The sequence below is a fragment of the Vulpes lagopus genome, chromosome 3 (assembly GCF_018345385.1).
Source record: "Vulpes lagopus strain Blue_001 chromosome 3, ASM1834538v1, whole genome shotgun sequence".
In the NCBI taxonomy this organism is placed as follows: domain Eukaryota; kingdom Metazoa; phylum Chordata; class Mammalia; order Carnivora; family Canidae; genus Vulpes; species Vulpes lagopus.
The window spans coordinates 94,630,462-94,651,643 of NC_054826.1; the positions used below are offsets into that span (position 1 = coordinate 94,630,462).

A 21,182-nucleotide genomic window follows, 5' to 3' on the forward strand; every position below is an offset into this window, starting at 1 on the left:
CCCAAACCTTGACTGTTCACTCGATCTCTGGAAAGCTGGCTGCAGGAGATAGAATTCGCTCTCTGAGGTTCTCTGTGTTCTAGCTGAACTCAGGGAACTCATGTTAGTTCTTCTGCCCATCAGGGAGATTTTTACCTTTTCCTAGGGGCTCCCTCATACTTCTAACAGAGTTGAGTCCAAATCCCCAGCGCTCTCTGGCAGCCTTGCCGAGCCTGCCCCCAGCTGCCCACTGTCTCTGGTCCTCAGCCCATCCCTGCTGGGTTCCTGCTCCTTGGACAAGGCCAGGTCCCAATCTCCTGGACCTCTTAATGCCAGGCTCTCTGAGCATCAGCCATTCACAACTGAGTAGGAATTAGCTGGCAACTAATAGGATGAGACTCACTCCTGGCACGCCCACAGAGAAAAGCAGACAGCACGGGTCCTGGACGTCAGTCACAAGCTTTATTGTCTCGAGCACGGACTCGCCACACTTCAACAATTCCACTTTAGGGAGAACAAGGGTGCGGGAGGGCTTGGGGATGGGGCATGGCTGAGCCTACACCGGCAGGTGGAGACGCTCACAAGCAAATGGTTTCTTTCCACCTGACACCTGCCAGCCGCCCTGGGGGGCTCAGCCCCTCCTGGTGTGGGCCTTTGGCTGTTAGTAGACTAATCAGTGCCTCCTGTAGGCGGAGTGAGCTGCCGGATTTTGCTGGAAAGAGTAGTATTTAACTCCGGGTTAGGCCACTAAAGCATCGCTTCTAGACTGTTGTTAATAAAACCGCATGCGAGAGCTACCAGAAGCCAGTGGGGAGTGGGGACTGATGGGACGAACTGGCTGCCCCTCCAGGATGGGCTGCGTTTGGGCAAGGATGGGAACCATACACACCTGTGCCGAGGAGCACCCAAGAGCCACCCAGGGCACAGATGCCATACCCTTTCCGACGTGCTTCTGGAACGCCTCCGTGGGACAACAGGCTTCCCCCTTGAGGCCCTGGCAGGGGAGGGCCCCGAGTGAAAACTCTCCCTGAGCTGGGGGAGGTGGAGGCAGGCCCTCCGTGGGGACGCTGAGGCACAAGACAATGACCTATGGGTCCTCCAGCTCTAGAGGCTTTTGTATTGGCTTTTCCCACCACACACAGGCCTGGAGGAACTCAGCCGGGCTCAAGGGGCAGAGGGGAGAGGTGGTTAGATGTTTCTTATCACCAATGTCCCTTGGGCTCTTTTCTTGGCTACAGGGGGACAAGGCTTACAGAGTTCTGGGCAGGTGCCTGGGAAGCAAGGGGGCTGTTGGTACATGTGCGTTCTGATGGATGTGCATGGCACACACGTCCTGAACACTTGCCCACGTGTACCTGGGGGTGTACACAGGAATGTGAGCAGTGTGTGTGGGCACGGCACTGCTAGGCTGGGGGCTCGGTCCTAAGAGCATGTGTTCTGGGCACCCAGGCCTGTGCATCTTATGTGGCCTGAGCATGGCTGGCCGCAAACACCCCACCCACAGGGCCCCGTGTGCGTGTGTGACCCACTGTGCGGATGCCAAAGTCAGTGGGTGTCTGTGTCAGAGCTTGCGAGGGTGTGTGGACAAACAAGAGGCCCAGTTTTGGAACATCTGGTCAGCCCAGGGGACACCACGTTACTGCCCAGTCAAGACCTGCCTAGAGCCCTGGGCTCCCTGGCAGCCGCCCTGCCCCAGCTTCGAGCCAGGCCCATGGCAGGGGCGAGGGGAGGGGCTTCCAAACTCTCCTAATACTGTGGCTCCTGGCCTTGGTGGTGACCCTCTGGCCTGCAGCTTGGAGCTATGCATATGAGTTGGTGCTGGGGGGTCGAGGAGGGGAAGGACCTTGCCCCCCAACAACTTGAATCTGGGCCTTACTAGGTAGATGGGCTGGGGGTGGGGGGCTTGTACCACTGTCTGTGGGGACAGGAAGCCTGGACACCACCTAGCCTGGAAGTAGCTGCAGAAAAGGGGGCCCTACCTGGCTCCCGAGGACTGGAATCCCCTCCCTGGTGCCTAGCTGGGCCTCCTTGGACCCTTTCCCGGGACATGGCTCTCTGGGGTCTAAGGGGAACCCGGGAGAAGAAAGAGAAGAAAGGGAGGCAGGGACATGCCCGGGGTGCCAAGATGGTCCGCAAGGCAGCTCCTTCTGGGGAGAGGGGGCCTGGCCAGATCACCTCGGCCTCCCCCTCAACAAACTCTGGAAACTGCTGGGGTATCCGGGGTGTCCAGGCCGAAGGTCCCAGGGGCCAGGCCAGGACTGTACCGCTCTCTGTGGAAGGTCGTGCTTGAGGAAGCCTCCTGGTCCGGCAGGTGGGTCGGGGATGGGGGATTGTCCGAGGCAGTGGGCACGTTATTGTTACAAACACTGTTCTTGTCTCCAAAGTGACAGTCCTGGCCCCTGCCTGGAGGGGGCGCCGCCGGGGCAGGCTGCAGGGGCTCTGGTGTGGACGGGGCGCTCCATGGGATCCCTCAGGGTCAGTGCTTCTCCTGGAGAGAGGAAGAGCTTGATTAGCAGGTGTCTCCAGGAGGGGTGGGGATGGGGGTGTCATAGGAAAGGGGGTGGCTGGGCTGTATGCCTGTGCCAGGTAGCTGAAACAGCATGTGCAAAGGTCTTGGGGCAGAAAAGTTTCTCTTGCCATGTTTGGGGGGCCTGGTGAGACAAGAGGCGGGGTGGGAGCAGGTGAAGGGAAGAGGCGAGAGCAGATGGGTTTTACAAAGAACACGGGGCGCCTGTGTGGAGGCCGGATCCGAGGCAATGAAAACTGGAGTGGAGACTCCTGGCCTCAGTTTTCATGTCTGTAAACTCGGATGAGCCGATGCGCCTTGCAGGGTTATTGGAGGGACAGAGCCACACAAAGTATGAACATCACCCATCTCCCCTGTTGGCAGGTCTGGTGTAGGGTCCCCCCCCCCCCAACTCTGTCTCTCTGCCCCTTACTCACAGGCCTGGCTCCTGGCAGAGTTGGCAGCCAAGGTTCTCCCGCCTCTAAGGGAGCGTGGGGGCCGGGGGCTCCACTGTCCCAGATGGAAGGACCTGCGTGCCTTCCCATGTTCCAGCCTCACTCATGCAGGTCATATGGCCAGCCAGGGACAGAGCCGGTGCTGGGTTCCTGCCACTTCATCAGGCTGGTACTGGGAGTCAAGTGGGTGCCTGTCACACTGTGGGGGACTCCTGGGGTTAACTGTGGGGTGGGGCGTGTTAGAACATGACAGTCAAGGGGCACCTGGGGGGGCGCAGTCAGTGAAACCTCTGACTCTTGATTTCAGCTTAGGTCATGATCTCAGGGTCCTGAGTTCAAGCCCCAAGCTGGACTACACACTGGCCATGGGGCCTAATTTTTTTTTTTTAAAGATTTTATTTATTCATTTCATGAGAGACACAGAGAGAAACAGAGACATAGGCAGAGGGAGAAGCAGGCTCCATGCAGGGAGCTCGATGTGGGACTCTATTCCAGGACCCCAGGATCACAACCTGAGCTGCAGGCAGATGCTCAACCGCTGAGCCACCCAGGTGCCCCTGGCATGGGGCCAACTTAAATAAATTAAAATTTGGGGTGCTGGGTGGCTCAGTTGGTTAAATGATTGCCTTAGCTCAGGTTATGATCCCGGGGTCATGGGATCGAGTCCTGCATTGGGCTCCCTGCTCAGCAGGGAGTCTGCTTCTCCTCCCCCTCTGCCACTCCCCTTGCTTGTGCTCTCTCACTCTCTCTCAAATAAATAAATAAAACCTTAAAAATAAAAATAAAAAATAAAATAGGATAAAAATAAAATATTCTGGGCAGCCCAGGTGGCTCAGCGGTTTAGCACCACCTTCAGCCCAGAGCCTGATCCTGGAGACCCAGGATCGAGTCCCACATCGGGCTCCCTGCATGGAGCCTGCTTCTCCCTCTGCCTGTGTCTCTGCCTCTCTCTTTCTCTCTTTCTGTGTCTCTCATGAATAAATAAATAAAATCTTTAAAAAATATATTCTGTAAAACAACTAGAAGGGAATCTTGAATATGGACTATGCCACCTATTCCATCAAGATGCTGCAGGAGGTGCTACTTTACAGTAATCACAGTCATCACAGTGAAGACTGCTCAGGCAAGAGTCATCAAAAGATGCTCAATCCAGGGCGTGCTTCGGGGAGGCGCAGGGTATTCATAGGATCATACAGTCTCTCTCCACAGACTGCTTGTTAGGAAAAAACCAGTCACTGTACAGTGGAGAAATCAGACAACATCTTGACCAGGTGATCAAAATTCACATTAGGAGTGAGGGCAGGTGGACATCATGTCCCTCAAGCTGTGAGGCCCAGAGAAGGACACAACACTGAGGATGTATTCTAGCCTGAAATGCATAACCTGGCTCAAATCACAAGGAACCATTAGCCAAACCCCAAATGAGGAATCTTCGCTTTAAAAAAAAGGAGCATGGGGAGCGCCTGGGTGGCTCAGTGGTTGAGTGTCTGCCTTCAGCTCAGGTCACAATCCCGGGGTCCTGGGATCGAGCCCCACATTGGGCTTCTGGATCAGCAGGGAGTCTGCTTCTACCTCTCCCTCTGCCTGCCTCATCCCCCTGCTTGTGCTCTCCCACTCTGTCAAATAAATAAAATCTTTAAAAAAAAAAATGTCAATCTTGGTCATCTCTTTGAGTATCTTCTATTTTGGGTTTTTCCCCCAAAAGTTTCCTAATAGGAAACCTAAAAACTTTTATTATAAAAGGTTTTGAAAAAGAAACAAGGCTAAAAGACAGGGATCCCTGGGTGGCTCAGCGGTTTAGCGCCTGCCTTCGGCCCAGGTGGTGGTCCTGGAGTCCCAGGATCAAGTCCCACATCGGGCTCCCTGCATGGGGCCTGCTTTTCCCTCTGCCTGTGTCTCCGCCTCTCTTGCTCTCTGTGTCTCTCATGAATAAATAAATAAAATCTTAAAGAAAGAAAGAAAGAAAAGAAAAGAAAAGAAAAGAAAAGAAAAGAAAAGAAAAGAAAAGAAAGAAAAGAAAAAAGAAAAGAAAGAAAAAGAAACAAGGCTAAAAGAGCAGATGATGGCTGAATTGAGTGTGACCTCCCTGGGCTCCCAGCATGTGAGACCCGACTGCAGAGCCTCTGGCACAATGCACCTCTGTGATTTAGGTGGCTTTTCAGGATTTTTTTCTATGGGGAGGTCAGCTGTGGTCCCAGGGTGTGGGAGGGCCGTGGGTGTGGCAGGGTGTCCCCCGGGGGGCCAGGGCATCCCTTACCTCTTGCTTATGGCCCTTGTCTTGCTGGTGGATGCCGTTTGCAGAACTGGAATTGCTGATGGCCTGTTAAAGAGTCCCGGGCAGGGGCTGAGCGAGGGTCACCAGGCGGCAGTTCCCGGTGTGGCCACTAGAGGGCCGGGCCTCCCCCGTGGAACCATCAGAGGCTCTTCAGAATAGGGGTTCCAGGGCCCCAGGGCTCTCAGGGCAAGGCTGCATCCCCAGCTGAATCTGAGCGGTTCAGGATCAAGCCATGTGCCCCCCTGGGCTGGGACCCCCAGAGGACGGGGCTGAACCTCCCCATCCAGACCAGGGTTCCCAGGACAGGGCCACACTTCCAGAGAACAGCGAGCACCCCGTGGCTTGCCCCCTGGCCAGCCCAGCCCTGGCCCACGGCTCACCTGGGACTTGTCGGGGCAGCTCCTCATGGCCTCCATGAGCTTCTCCACCTGCTGAGCCTGGTCCAGCGCGTCCCGCAGCGCGTCTTCTGTGCTCATGAGCTGGTGCTGCAGCCGCAGGAGCTCGGGGGCCGAGGATGGGTCAATGAGAGAGTAGCGCCTCTGGTCCGACAGGGACTTCTCTTTGTCCTGGAAGCGGTGGGGGAGAGGAAGAGGATGCGCGTGAGCGTGTGTGTGCACGCATGTACAGATGTGTGCACGTGTGTGCCTGGAGAGCGCGCGTTCTCCTCTAGGCCCACCCTCTGGCCCATTTCATCCCCGGGTCAGGCCTTCCTCCCTCACTCGAGGGTCCTCACTGAAGTGTCCAGAAAGGTCCCTTGCCCTGAAATCCCAGCTGGCAGATGCTTCCCATTCTCCAGGTCCTGAGATCCAGAAGCACCTCCCGTCTTTCCTTCCTGTGGCCCCACTCCCTCCACACTGCGTCCATGTGTGTCCCTTCACCCCCAGACCCACAGCTTCATCACCCCTTGCCTTCCAGCACATCTGAAGTCCTCCTCAGAGCCCTCCTCCCCTCTCCTTCTGGAGCTGCTCCCTGCTCACCCCGGCCCTGGAGATGCACCTGCCAGCCTCCCTGCTCCCACACAAAGCTACTCTGCTCTGCCCCTGCACCAGTGCTTCCAGATCCTTCTGCTCTACTCTGTTCTTCCACCCAAAACTCCCTCACTCCAGGGAGTGTCTAACCACCAAGCCCTTCCCTAGTTCTCCTGTGGCTCTGGGGACAGTGCAGGGGGGCACAGGACAGGCTGCCTGGGAAAGCTTCCCGTATGAACTCGACCAGCCTGGGCCCTGTGGAGATTACCCAGAAAGGCACTGCCCCCCATCCCAGGAGGCTCTGGGAAAGTCTCAGAGAATCAAGACCTGAAAGTCCTTGCGGGCCCCAGGACCTTGTCTTCTCCAGAGTTATGCCCAGACTCAGAGCCACAGGGACAGCAAATGGCCCTGGAATCTTGCCTGCTGGCTAGGCCTGCCAGGACGGGAAGGGTGTGCAGTGAGTGACCCCGACCCCCTGACCCTACAGGAGTCTGGTGCCTCCCTCCTGCCCATGAGGCCTCCCTTCTCCCGTCTCCTGCGGTGGCTGAACCCACCAGCTGCCTGGGAGGGCAATGAGGGGCTTTGGAGCAGCTTCCCATGGCAGCAGAGCTGTCTTCCGGAACCTGTCCTGTCCACACTCTGGATTGACGAGGCCTGGTCGCTGGCCACAAGGTTGTCCTCCATGCTGACCACAGGGGGATGGGTGGGGATGGTTCTATCCTGTGCTCCCATCATTTCCCACCTTTTGTTCCTGATGGAGGAGCCTCAGCTCTAGAAGCTCAGTGTTAGAAGGAGCTCCAATAGGTCTCATCTCCTTCCTGAAACTGATGCATGAATCCTCACTGCAAAACCCTGAGGAAGGAGCTGGTTTCTGGTTAATTACTACCCTAGATGGGGAGCTCACCACCCTGCAGGAGCCCATCCTAGCTCTGGACACTGGGTCTTCAGAAGTCTTCCACACGGTCAGCCACGATGTCTGCAAAGGGGTCACCCACGGCCCCTCCACCAGCTACATCACTGACCGTGCCTGTGATTCTACAGTATCGTGCACCTGTCCTGGGATTTGACTGTCCCTGGGATGGCCCCAAGAGGTCTCCAGTCTCCATGGCCAGAGTGGCCTTCGCCCACCCTGGCATTCCCCCTCCCCCAGGCTACCCCTTGCCTACGCACCAGCCCAGTCAGCTTTTCTCGCAGGCCCCGGATGTCATCCTTGAGTTTCTGCTCCTTGATTCTCCACTCAGCCTTGTGGAGCTCACGGCTGAGGTCCCTCTCCGGCCCTGGGGAGTGGCGATTGGCCTCCAGTAGCAACACTCGAAGTTCGTTCAGGCTCCTGGCGGGGATCAACAGACGGCACACATAAAACCTAGTTAGCCCTGACCCTCTGCTCCCATGTTCCAGAGATTTGCCAGGTGCCTACAGGCTGACCACCCTGAGGGGGGCACTGGCTATCAAAACAGTACCTGTGCCAGAAGGGGCTGCAGTGGAAACATGGAGCATGCAACCATTTGGTGACAGCCTGAGAGGGGCCGGGATTTTGGGATGGGATCATGGTTAAGGGGACTGGGCCTTTTCTAGAATGTTTTTTTAAGTTTTTAAAAAGAGACAACAGAGCCTTTAATTAAAAATTAAATAAAATGTGAGTGCCTGGGTGGCTCAGCCGGTTAAGCATCCAACTCTTGATTTCAGCTCAGGTCATGATCTCAAGGTCATGAGACAGAGCCCCAAATCAGGCTCTGCACTCAGCGTAGAGTCTGCTTAAGATTCTCTCCCTCTCCCTCTGCCTCTTCCCTCATGCACATGTTCACTCATTCTCTCAAAAAGATTAAAAAAAAATAGAGTATGTTTTTAAAAATTGTTTAAAAAAATCCATTTACCCAAGAGCCCTTGTGTAGCAAGATATTCTATTTTTAAAAAAAATTTTAATAAGATTTTTTAAAAAAGATTTATTTATTTATTCATTTAGAGTGCACGTGTGCAAACACAAGTGGGGGAGTGGGGGAAGGGAGAGAATATCCAAGCAGACTCCCACTGAGTGTGGAGCCCAATGTGGGGCTGGATCCCACAAGCCATGAGATCAGGACCTGAGCCGAAACTGAATCTGACACTTAACCAACTAAGCCACCCAAGTGTCCTTAACATTTTATTTTTAAGGGATGCCTGGGTGGCTCAGAGGTTGAGCATCTGCCTTCGGTACAGGTTGTGGTCCCAGGGTCCTCAGATAGAGTCCTGCATCAGGCTCCCCACAGGGAGCTTCTCCTTCTACCTGTGTCTCTGCCTCTCTGTCTCTCATGAATAAATAAATAAAATCTTAAAAAAAAAAGTATGAAAAGGATATTAAGATACTCTTCTCTTTTCCAACTAAATAACTATGTAAGCCCAGATTTTCTTTATATACTTCAAATCATTCAAATTGAATGCAGAGGAAGATGCGAGAATCTTGCTGTCCTCTATCAAGTTGGACATTCAAAAGAAATTTGCACAAATGTAACACAATGCCATTCTTTTCTGAAAGAAAGAAACTGAAAACTGAAACAGTTTTTGTTTTGGAAAATGGTTACTTTTTTTTTTTTTTTTTTTTAATTTTTATTTATTTATTTATGATAGTCATACAGAGAGAGAGAGAGAGAGAGGCAGAGACACAGGCAGAGGGAGAAGCAGGCTCCATGCACTGGGAGCCTGATGTGGGATTCGATCCCGGGTCTCCAGGATCGCGCCCTGGGCCAAAGGCGGGCGTCAAACCGCTGCGCCACCCAGGGATCCCGGAAAATGGTTACTTTTTATCAAAAGAATATTATTTATGTGACCTGCAACTGACTTGTTACAGTTTTTTTTCTTTTTTCTATTTTTTTAAAAAGATTTTATTTATTTATTAATGAGAGAGAGAGAGAGAGAGAGAGAGAGGTAGACACACAGGCAGAGGGAGAAGCAGGCTCCATGCAGGGAGCCCAACGTGGGACTTGATCCCGGGTCTCCAGGATCAGGCCCTGGGCTGAAGGCGGCGCTAAACCACTGAGCCACCCGGGCTGCCCTACAGTTTTTTTTGTTTGTTTGTTTTTAAGATTTTATTTATTGGGATCCCTGGGTGGCGCAGCGGTTTAGCGCCTGCCTTTGGCCCAGGGCGCGATCCTGGAGACCCAGGATCGAATCCCACGTCGGGCTCCTGGTGCATGGAGCCTGCTTCTCCCTCTGCCTATGTCTCTGCCTCTCTCTCTCTCTCTCTCTCTCTCTGTGACTATCATAAATAAATAAAAATTTTAAAAAAAAAAGGAAAAAAAACATTAAAAAAAAGATTTTATTTATTTATTCATGAAAGACAAAGAGAGAAAGAGAGGCAGAGACACAGGAAGAGGGAGAAGCAGGCTCCATGCAGGGAGCCCAACGTGGGACTCGATCCCAGGACCCCAGGATCACGCCCTGGGCCCAAGGCAGCGCCAAACCACTGAGCCACCCGGGCTGCCCCAGGCTTCTTACAGTTTTTGAGAGCTATTTGTGAATCTTCCATAAGTTTGAAGAGTTTAAAAGGGTCCCAGAGACTAAGACTTTTGGGAACCACTAGTCTTTCTTTACAAGCTCTGCTTGGAGATCTGTGTTGAGAAGGATTCTGAGGCTTCATCTGAGCTCAGCAGAGGAGCACGGCGATCACTGGTGAGGCCAGCCACCTATCCCACCTGCCCTACCCCTGCCCTATCTCCAAGGACAACGGTTAATGTCAGGTGGAGTGGGGTCAGTGTCGGGGGCAGGGTTAGGGTCAGGCAGGCTGCCCACACCACCCATGGCCGACTCACCGCTCCTTTCTGAGCAGCTCCTGGCTGATGAGGACCAGCTGGCCTGAGGCGTCGTGGGTCTTGCGGGACACAGCTTCCAGCTCTGCCTCCAAGCGCCGCTTCTCCTTCTGGAGGGCATCCACCTTCTTCTCTCCCGACTTGCACTTTGTCTCCAGTGCTGAGGGTTAGGCAGCAGGGAGAACAGAGAGCAGAGAAGTCAAGACCTCCGTGGAAATCTGTCCCACTGGGGCAGGGGCCCAAGGCCTGGGCTGGGAGCTGGCTTTCTTGGAGACTATAGGGACACAGTCTACTGTGTGGTCTCTCTAGTCCTGCAGAGCCAGACAGCAAGGGGCCAAGAGAACAGCTACACAAAGCAGGCCACAACCCCAAGCACAGCAACGCGGGCCCTCTGATGTTGGGGAAGCAGGCCACCATTCCAGAGACAGGACCCAAGCGTTTATGTGGTGTCCTGGGCAGGGGAAAGCTAAATCTTCAACTGAGCCTTGGAGGGGTTTGAGGTCAACTGACCTTTGCCAGGACCAATTAGGCCACATGGATAGAAGTGGGGGTGGGGACCATTTCGCAGGACGGGGGGCAATCTCATGGACACCACCACTGGCATTCTGGCAGACAAGAAGCAGCGCCAGTTCACAAAATCACAAATTCAGACCCATGCTTCTCCCCAGGCTCCCTGCCCACCCCGTATCCCCCACCCCATCCTGGTGTCCTCTGTGTCTTGCTCCCTGTTGTGGCTGGCATCCCCCCACCCAGGCCCCAAGTCTAAAATCCTGGCATTTCCTCATTTCCTCCAGAAAGGGGCTGGGGGCACCTAGGCGAGATCTGTATGATCTATGAAGAAGTCAAGACGAGAGAGAGAAAGTAGATAGAAATGCAGAACACAGACAGCACAGAGCTGGCTCGGGAGGAAGAAGCCAGCTAGGGTCCTCGATCATCTCGTGGAGGACGTGGGGGCTCCACCTTCCTGCTCGCTGCTGCTTAGGTGCAAGTCCAGTGCAGGGGGACTGGCCCACGTCGCCTTCTCGAGGCAGAGCACCCTGACCCAGGAGACCACCCACTCCATGCCCCACTGGCATGACGGCCCCCCGCATCTGCCCGGTGGGAGGGAGACTTACCACTTACTTGGGTCCTGAGCACCTCGGTCTGGGACCTCAAGGCTGTCACCTCCTTATCCTTCTTGTTCAGCTTATCCTGTAGGCCTGGGGAAGAAGGGAGAGACAAGGGGTGCAGTAGGTGAGGGGGTGGCCCTCCCACAGGAACTTGAAAACAAGGCCACGCTTGGCCTCTAGGATCCAAAGTCCTCCCCACATCAGCCCCCTCTCTCTGGGTGACCCATTCTGAATAAGAAACTCCAACACTTTGTGGTCTCAGGCCATTTAACTCTCTTAGTCTCAGTTTCCCTGAGTGAAAAATGGGGATCATAATGGTGCCCGTGTCACCCAGTGTGTGTCCAAGAGCCTTAGAACAGTCCTAAACAAGATAATCTATGGAAAGTGCTAGAAATGCATATTTCTGAAAGTACTTTATAAATTTACCAGAATACCAATAAAAATACCAACAAAATTTCAGCTCTTGGGAAACCAAATTTGCGGGTTCTAAGCTCACTTGGAAAAAGAGCAAGACTAGCCAAGAGAGTTTGGCAGACACTTCTTAAATGAGTTAAACACAATTACCATATGACCTAGCAACTCCTAGGAGCACATCCCAAAGAACTGGAACAGACACTTGCCAAAGACGTCTACGTGTGTGTTTATGGCAACACTACTCACAACAGCCAAAAGGTGGAAACAGACCCAATATCCACCAACAGGTGGATGGATAACAAAATGTGATGGATGCATGTGATGGAATATTACTCAGCCATAAACAGGAACGGGGCACTGACATATGCTATGTCATTGAACCTCGAATGTAGTATGCTAAGCGAAGAGAGCCAGACATAAAAGGCCACGGACTGTATGATGCCATTTATATTCAATGTCTAGAATAAGCAAATCCATAGACAGAAAGCAGACCAGTGGTCATCAGTGGCTGGTAGAGGGACTGATAATGGACATGCGGTTTCCTTCTGGGGAAATGAAAATGTTTTGGAACTAGATAGAGGTAGTGATTGCATGACACTGAACATACTAAATGCCCACCAAATTATTCACTTTAAAACAGTTAATTATTTTTTAAAAGATTTTATTTATTTGACAGCAAGAAGAGGGAGAGGGAGCAGACTCCCTGCTGAGCAGAGGAGTGTCTGCGATCATGACCTGAGCTGAAAGCAGACGCCGAACTGACTAAGCCACCCAGGAACCCCTAAAACAGCTAATTTTATGTTAATGTTTCATCAATTAAAAAAAAAGAACCAAAAGAATTTTGAAAAAGCAGAGCAGGAAGGACTTGTCCTACAGTGATTAAAATCACTTTATTTATAAAAGCTTAGGGATGCCTGGGTGGCTCAGTGGTTAAGCATCTGCCTTTGGCTCAGGGCATGATCCTGGGGTCCTGGGATTGAGTCCCATAACGGGATGCTCCCCACAGGGAGCCCGCTTCTCCCTCAGCCTGTGTCTCTGCCTCTCTCTCTGTGTCTCTCATGAATAAATAAATAAAATCTAAAAAAAAAAAACCCAAACAAGTAACAAGAGTCTTAGCACAATGCCCAGCACTTCATAAACTGAAAGCCCAGGGTCCCACCCGGCCCGCAGCCACTCACCCTCTATGGTCTCTTTCATCCTGACCTTCTCCCCTGAAATGTCGTTGGACTCAATCATCTGAAAGAAGAGCCTGGTAAGGAGGATGCTCAGTGCCCACTCTTGCCCCCTGCCCCTGCCCACCTAGCCAGCACACCTCACCCCTCTACAGATTGGCTCTCAGGGACTGGATACAGTGGCAAGGAGCACAGATGTTCTCCACCCTGCCTTCCTGACAACAGAGGACCCGCCTCCTGCTCCCAGTGTCCCCCATGGCTGTTTGTGCGACTTCCACGTGAATGTCTCCCACCCCTTCCTTTGTTGAAAACATCTATTATATTAAACACATGTCTCCTTCCCTGGGACGCCCGTGGAGATTAGTCCTGGAAATCTGTTTCCGTCATCATCCAGAGGCAAAATCCCAGCCTTCGTTTCCCATCCATAAAGCAAGCATTGGCTGCCACAAGGCAGTGTATACAGAGCATGCCCTGGGCCAGCTCCCAGTGGGACTTTAAGAAATGCCACTTCCTTTTCCTCCAAGACTTCTTTTTAATAATAAACCCAAAAGCCACAGAAAAAGATCAATTAAGAAAAAAAATCTGGATGGCAAATATCAACAGGCTCCTGATGGCTCCTGGGACCAAGTGTCCAGCCTCCCACCCAAGCTGGCTGTCCTCTGGGCCTGCAGTTAGCAGATCAGGGTGGCACAGAGCTGAGTAGGCAGTCACCTCCATCAACCGCCCCTCATACTTCTGTTCATACATCCCAACCCCCTTTTTAAGTCTCAGCCAGTTGTCCCTGCACTTAAACCTCTGCATCTGAGAGTCATGTGGGTCCAGAGCGAAGCTCCATGTGTGTGGAAATCCAGAGATGGGCCTTCCTGAGGTCATCGCCCACTCCTTGGCCTAAGGTCTGTGAGGCGACTGAGGGGAAGGGGGCTGTCCAAGGGAACCACAGCAGTCCAAAACTTCCTCTGCTAAGGGACCCTCTCTGCTCTGAGCAGCCAACCAGGCCATGTGCACACAAGCTGCTCTGGGGCTGTTCCTTTACCTTCTGCCCAGGATCCTGGGAGAGCACTTGTTAAAAATGGTCCCTCCCTGGGAGAAGAGGGCAGAAGAGATGGCTGCCACAATGGGACGGCTGCCACAATGGGACAGCATGGCAGGACACAGGGAGAGCTTTTGGAAAAAAGGCATCTGTACTTGAGGCTCCTGAACACTTACTGCTAGAAGTTATCCTAGTGCAAATGCACAAGGGAAATGGGAAGGTCAAGAAGCCCTGGGGCCTTGATCATACTGCTTGCAACGATCATACTGCTTGCTGTTCTTCATATAGGATTTGCCTCATGTCACCCTGAGCACCCTCTGTCGGCCCTCCAGCAGTGGAGCTAGACTTGAACCCTGGCAAAGTTTCTGTCTCAGTCTTGCTTTGCTCACCTATGAAACTGAGCCAACACCGACCTTGTAAGAGTTAAGGTAAGAAAAGGTGAGGCAGGTCTTGGTACAACGTTTGGTCAGAGCTACTCAAAAGGCCCTTCTAGGCTGGTGGGGACACAGCCACCCAAGCCTTGGCCTCCCCAGCATGCTGAGCCATTTGGAGGACTTTGTTTGGAGGACTTCTAGATTTGGAGCAGAACCGATACTGGTGGCAACAGCCTCTCTAGAGCTATGCCCCTCTAGCCTCCCAGCACCCACTCAGGGGACCCTCCACACTTGGGCCATTGGACTGTTGCTCAGTCTCATCAGGACTGGCAAAAGCGATAGGCACCTGGGTGGCTCAGTCAAGCATCTGCCTTTGGCTCAGGTTATGATGCCAGGGGCCCCAGGGTCAAGCCCCACGTTGGGCTCCCTGCTCCGCATGGGGTCTGCTTCTTCCTTTGCCCCTCACCTTGCTTATGTTCTCTCTCTCTCAAGTTAAGTAAATTTAAGTAAATTTAAAAGTTAAGTAAATTTAAAAAATCTTTAAAAAAAAGGACTGGCAAAAGGGGGCTGTCCTCAGGTCACCTAGGTTGGCACTCATGTTGGAGATGGGACACCCCCACCCCTGCCATCACCCGGGGTGGGCAGGGCTTACCCTCCACACCATATGACCCCCATGGAACTCCTGGTGCTGGCACCTTGGGGGGTGTCCAGGAGCCTGCACAATGGGACACATCTGGAAGAAGCAGAGAATAGGGAGGAAGCCTACGCCCTGTGCTGAGCGAGATACGCCATCTCTCTAGGCCCCGGGTGGAGATGCAGCCAGGTCAGCTCTGGCTACTTTGGATCCCCACGGTCATGCTGCTCTGCTGAGGAGGGATGAGAGGGACCCTCTGTTCTCACATGTGCCTGGCTGGGAAGAAGGTGGCAGCCAATGCTGGGGTCCCCATGCCTGTGCCCCCCTCCCCCTCCACCCTGCCCCCCCACCCCTGCTCCCGCCCCCACCCCCACCCCCAGCCCAGCAGAAGCAGCTGCCTACATTGCTGTGCTGGGAAGAGCATAGGGACTCAACGGCCTGTAGTCTGTTCTCAGCGACCAGAAGCCTCTCCCGCAGCCTCTCGGCCTCCTGTTTGCTCTGGGCTTCTGACCGCTGCAGCAGCTCGTGGTCTAGCATCTTCTTCTCTGCCAGGGAGATCTGCTCCTTGAGAAACTCAATGGCCTGCGCCTGGCCCCGATACTCCACATCCAGCTTCTCCAGCTCGTGCACCCGCAGCTCGGCATCGCGGCGCTGGTCCTGGGCCTCCTGCAGCTCCAGCCGATGCTGGCTGGCCTGCGCCTCCAGCTGTGTGCGCCAGTGCTGCCGCAGCCCCTCCAGCTCCTCCTGGGCCTCCTGCAGCTTCTGCCGCAGCCCCTCCTTCTCCTTGACATGCACGGCCGTCTCCAGGTCATGCTTGGCCTGCAGGTTGCCCAGCTCCAGCTGGTGCTCCATCTTGATGCCCTCCATCACAGCCTTCAGCTCCCCGATCTCCTTCTGCTGGGCACCCGGGCCCGAGTTCAGGGTGGCCTTGAGGTCCTCCAGGGACTTCTGGTGGTCCGAGGCCAGCGAGTCCAGCTTGGACTTCCAGTTGTCCATGAGCCCCATATTCTCGCTGGTGGCCTGCTGGACCTTGGCCTTGAGGTCCACCACTTCCTGCGCGTACTTCTCGTTGGCCGCCCGGAGCTTCTCCACCTCTGCCTGGTAGGCCCTCAGCGCCTTCTCGTACTTGTCCCGCAGCACGCCGCTCTCCCTCTGGTGCTCCTTGCTGGCGGACAGCAGCCGCTCGCGCAGCCGCAGGGTCTCGGCGGCCTCGGGGTGGTCAGCAGGCGGTGGGCCTGAGTGCAGCAGGCACTGCTGCAGCTCCTCGATCTCGCCGCGCCGGAGGTTCAGTTCCTCCTCCAGCTGCAGCACCCGCGACTTCTCGGCCACCGTGGTGAGCTGCCGGGGAGAAAGGGAGATGGAGGTCAGCTGGCCGGCCCCCAGCCCTGATGGGGAGTAGGGGTGGGGTGGGGTTCATGGAAGGGAAGGGCGCCACCTCCCTACCCTCCACCCCCCTCAGAGTACCAGCTGTCCTCAGCAGCCTTGCCCACCACAGCCTCCAGAGACACTCCCTTGTCTTGGAGCCTGGTGACTCGAGGACCTGACTGTCCCTGTGGCCCTATGTGGCTCAGGACAAATCTGTGGTTAAAAGAAAGCACCCATTTGGGGTTCTAGCTTTCTTTAGGAGGGAATTTGGCATTATCTTGCTCTGGGCGGGTCTGCGGCTGGAATGGGTCGATTCACAGAGGGCCTGTCTGGAGCAGGTGGCCAAAGAAGAGTCTGGTTTAAGGCCAAAGGCAGAACAAAATCAGTGCTTCCAGACCCGCCTCCTGCTGCATAACTGAGAACAGAGGCTTCATCCTCCAAAAACCCATCCGGGTCATGATGAGGGTCACAGATTTGGAAACGATATGTTTTAAATCTTTTACTAACTTGAAAAAAAGACGTCTGTTTCTCAAGGTGACCTGTAGTTTAGTAAATCTGTTTTTGTTTTTATAATCAGGTTGAACCTTAGATCAAGGTGCCTTGGGGTAGGGGGGCTCCAGTCCATCAATGGTGCCTGGGTGGGTTTCTGCAGAGCAGCATCCACACGTGTATGTGCGCATACTGCACAAGCACACAGGGTCACCCTACAAAGGCCAGCATGTGCAAAGGGACCGCTGTGTGTCTCCAGACATGCACACACTCACTCATGTGCTGAGGCCGACCTGCAGAAACAGACCATTGCTCATCCCACACACACCCCACTCAGGTGGTTTAAACCAATCACCGCAAGCCATTCAGCTCCATGGCCAGGACTGCAGACAGGCTGGGCTGGCCAGCTGTTTGGACGTGTCTGCCTGCACAGGAGGCCAGCCCCAGGACCCAGACCCAGCCTTGGGACTTGGCAGGACCTCACTCCCAACAGAGCTCTCCTTGATCTCCTGTATCTCAGCAGCCCCAACCCTGGGTCTGACACAGAGTCTCATGCCCTAGGGATACCCCCCCCCCCCCCCCCCGCCAAAGCCCCAGGCCCTTCAGGCTAGCCCCTCCCACCACCATAATTAACACCCCTCCCTAGGATACAGAAACCTGGATCTGCAGTCCCCCGGACTTTCCACCTTCCTCAGCCTCCCAGCTGGGGAAGAAGGAAGGCATGTGTGGACAGGTTGTCACTGCACCTGCCCATCTAAGGGGCAGACCATTCCCAAGAGCCCCACCCCCATCCCATTTCTGAACTTGACAAAGCCTTGTCGAGGCAATGCATGGGGAGGGAGGGAGGGGGAGGGCCTCACAGGACATTCCCAGCCAGGGGACCACAAGCTGGAGCACACGGTCCGGTCCGGGAGAGCCCCGACCCCCTCCTCCTCAGTGGAAAATCGTCCCTAAACCGCGACTTTCCTTCTAGGAGGGGCGCAAAAGGCGAAACACAATGAGGATAGCAGCCAAAGACAGGGAAAATAATAAAACAGAGAAGCCGAAGGAGCCGAGAAGGAGCCAAGGCGCCGCAGGGGGCAGTGGGGGGACGCAGGCGGCGTTACCCTGTTGTCGGCTAATTCGCGGAGCAGCCGCTCGGCCTGCGCCTTCTCCAGTAGCAGGCTCTGCTCCAGCTCCCCAATGCGTGCGTGCTCCAGCTGCGTCTGGGTCTGGTCCACCCGGGGCGGGTGGGAGGCGGGCCAGGGGAGAGAAGTACAGGGCAGAGGAAGCCGGAGGGAGAGAGAGAGGGAGAGGGAGAGGGGGAGAGGGGGAGAGAGAGAGGGAGAAAGAGAGAGAGAGAAAGAGAGAGAGAAAGAGGAGGCGTCATCTTCCGTGAACAAGACAGGAGAGCAGGTCAAGGACAGGAGGCGGCTTGGGGAAAGATGATCTGGGGAGGTGGGAAGGGCAGGCCCAGCCCTGCCGCTGCCCCTTGCTGGGTCCCCAGCTAGGTTTGTTTAATGGCAGAGGAGGGGCCAAAGCAACCCGGCCCAAGCCACCCCACCTGCGAGAGGGTAGCAACAGGGCCTGGTTCCCTTCAGTCACCCGCAGGGGGTTCTTCCCCTTGCAGCTCCGGAGAGGGGCCCCAGCCTACTTCTGCTCCCCATTAGGCTGCTGTTCATTTTAGGCATAGGGTCCTGCACACCAGAGCTCCCCAGATGGATGGGTCAGTAAATGAACCCAGGACTCCAGCCCCCAGGCCTGAGCTGAAGGTTCAAGAACCAATCGAATGGGAAGGTTTGAAAAAATATCTCTACCCCATTGATTCTCCCAGCCTGGCCTCCCTGGTGCTCTGGCTGAGCCCGGCGTGTCCCCAGAGCCCTCAAGGCCCCCCCGTGGAGGATGCCTGGTCTCCCCAAACCATAAGAACACTTTTGTTCTAACTGCCCACGTTCATGAAGCCAGACGTTCTCAGGACATCCAGGCTGGCATTTGGGTTTCTCATAACAGATTTCCAAGGGTGGCAGGGGCCAAGGGAGCTGGCTCCAGGGCACCCGAGGCAATCTGGAGCCCGAGTTCATCATAAGGAGAAGCCAGAGGGTCCTCCTCAGCCTCCAGCAGAAGTAGTTTAAAGCAAATCTGGGGCGGTCCCCGTGGCGCAGCAGTTTAGCGCCGCCTGCAGCCTGGGGTGTGATCCTGGAGACCCGGGTTGGAGTCCCAAGTTGGGCTCCCTGCATGGGGCCTGCTTCTCCCTCTGCCTGTGTCTCTGCCTCTCTCTCTCTAATAAATAAAAATAAAATCTTTAAAAAAAAATAAAGCAAATCTGTACTGCCAGTCTGAAGAGGCAGGGCTTAGCCACATGGCACACGGGCATAAAAACAAGAACGCGTACCCGTCACTAGCACGGGTGATGGGGACATGTAAACCCATCTGAGGAACACTTGCGATTCCTACAAAGCTAGAGAGATGTTTATGTGCTTTGGCCTATGATCTTATCTCTGCGAATTTTCCTAACAGAACAACTACAAAAGTTCTCTGTTTCTCTCTCTCAAGAGGGCAGCATGCCACAGTGCTAACAAGCAGCCATGCGCAGGCTATTCCAGGAAATTACAGACTGACAATGGTGTCTGGATGTCAGCCCCGGGGTGGGAGGGGTCGGGGGGGGGGTGCTCTCCACCCTTCTCCCCCATAGAGGGTGGGCTCCGCAGCTCAGCTCAGCCCAGGACCCACGCTAGGGGGCGCAGGATCATATATGATGTGCTGCTGGCCCTGCGGCAAAAAAAAAAAACACCGCCCCCCACCCCCCCAGCTTCCCAATTCCAAGACAGCTTCATTTGGGTCTCCCAAAAGAATACCCCACCTACCCGCGCCATATCAACCCCTTTCCAAACTTCTAGCCTCCTGGTCTGCGGGTTGGGGTCTCCATGGTGGAATCCAGTGGAGTTGCTTCAGATGCTTGCTTAATGAAGATAAATTCAACCACGGGAATCCGGGATGGAAAACCACCCCTAAGGCTACATTTTAGGTGGGGTGTATGATCTGGCTACCCATCTGCTCCTGGGACACTGCCCAGGGTGCCAGCAGTGGGGCCATCATGTTGTTCCTGCTTCTCGCTCTCAAGCTCCCTGGAGTTGACATTCATAAACCCTTGCCCACGGTCAAGGTGCTGGAGGCAGCATAAGGGTGGATGCAACTTCTGTCTCATGCGCTAACTTTAGAACCTAACCCACGCATGAAGGGTGTCTCAGTCGTCTCCCCATTTCACAGGAGGAAGCGACTACTCCGGAGAGACAAAGCTTCAGCAACTCAGGGCAGCGCCAGGCCTGGCACTCAGACCACCGTCCCCTGAGCCAGCTGGACTCCATGGAGGCGGGCCACAGATTTTCAGCAGCAACATGGATCATCGAAGGAGGCTCCTGTTGGGAGGGATCCCCATTTCCCTGCTGCAGCTCAAATCCAGGAGCTTGGCCAAGCCTTGCCTACGCTCCACACCTGCAGCCCTGCCTCTCTTCAGAGACACTGTGTCCACACCCCTGCGAAGCAGAGCTCCCACCTCGGGATACCCTCTGGGTAACTGAAGGCAAAGGCTGGAATCGTTAACTGGGGGAGGAGATTCCACAGTAGCACCAGGGGCTCCTGAAGGTCAGAGGCACACGTCACTGCTCTTGACCTCTCTTTAGTTCTCATACCACACAAATCAACAGAGCTGATTCTGCATCACGCCCAGCCCTCCCTGTTACCGTGAGCACTCCCATGCAAGTGAAGACTAACATGTGGTATTTAATTAGCAACACTGATACACAGAACTCCTGGATGATCGATTCATCAACAACCACCGAGCACCAGTAAGGTCGAGCCTAAGGCGGTGACCTGACGTCCCGCTCGGGCATCATCGGGAAGGAGCACACACATTCTCAGGGTGCAACGTGGCAAACATCTGTTCAAGAACCAGACAGCCTGTACCCAGCCTGTGACCTGGGATTCCCACTCCAGGAGAAGCACCTTCCCTGTGCTCTTGCCCTGTTCAGGCAGGGAGGACATAAAGGTGCAGGAAAGAGACAGGGTCCCTATCCCCCAGGGGCGTACACTGCAAGGAGGGTTGGAGCTGAGAACAGAGCTGGGGGTGGGGTGCAATAGATGGACACAAAATGAAGAGGCAGAGGTGCCCTCCCTGGGGCACTTGAGTGGCTCGGTTGGTTAAGCATCTGCCTTCAGCTTAGGTCATGATCCTGGGGTCCTGGGATCTGGCCCTGAGTCAGGCTCCCTGCTTAGGGTGAGTCTGCTTCTCCCTCTGCCTCTGTCTGCAGCTCCCCCTGCTTATGTGCTCAAGCTCTCTCTCTCTCTCTCTCCATCAAATAAATAAAATCTTTAAAAAAGAAAAAAAAAAGTGGCCTCTCTGAAAAATACAGTTGAAGGTAAGCCCTGAAGGAGAAGCAGGAATTAGCACAGGAACCGCTCAGAGGCATACAGAGCTTGGGGTGTCCAGGGACAGACAAGCTCCACATGCTCAGAACACGGGTGTGCAGGGCTGGGTCCCCCCACGGTCTCCTCTGGGACACCTTGGAAGAGCCTACTTTTACCTGGGGTCCTGGCACCAGATGTATGAGCAGGGAAGGGGCAGGGTCTGGTTTATCTTTTTAAGAGATTTGGT

At 54.5% G+C, this 21,182-nt stretch overlaps 1 protein-coding gene across 6 annotated transcripts in view; it reads right to left on the reverse strand.

Annotated features, from left to right (window-relative positions):
* Nucleotides 1-419: 419 nt before the first annotated feature.
* Nucleotides 420-21,182, reverse strand: part of CLIP2 (CAP-Gly domain containing linker protein 2) — a 72,717-nt gene continuing 51,954 nt past the window's right edge. The window contains exons 10-20 of one of the 6 annotated variants that reach the window (XM_041748933.1): nt 17,659-17,763; nt 15,101-16,036; nt 14,717-14,797; nt 12,667-12,724; nt 11,081-11,164; nt 9,969-10,125; nt 7,354-7,513; nt 5,596-5,781; nt 5,198-5,260; nt 2,923-3,162; nt 420-2,467 (exon numbers count right to left, since the gene is read on the reverse strand). In XM_041748933.1, coding sequence (XP_041604867.1) covers nt 3,040-3,162; nt 5,198-5,260; nt 5,596-5,781; nt 7,354-7,513; nt 9,969-10,125; nt 11,081-11,164; nt 12,667-12,724; nt 14,717-14,797; nt 15,101-16,036; nt 17,659-17,763 — 1,953 coding nt within the window. In that variant the 3' untranslated portion in view covers nt 420-2,467; nt 2,923-3,039. Of the gene's footprint in view, nt 2,468-2,922; nt 3,163-5,197; nt 5,261-5,595; nt 5,782-7,353; nt 7,514-9,968; nt 10,126-11,080; nt 11,165-12,666; nt 12,725-14,716; nt 14,798-15,100; nt 16,037-17,658; nt 17,764-21,182 lie in introns of those variants that run through there. The other 5 variants (XM_041748936.1, XM_041748935.1, XM_041748937.1 and 2 more) reach the window with 5 other exon arrangements.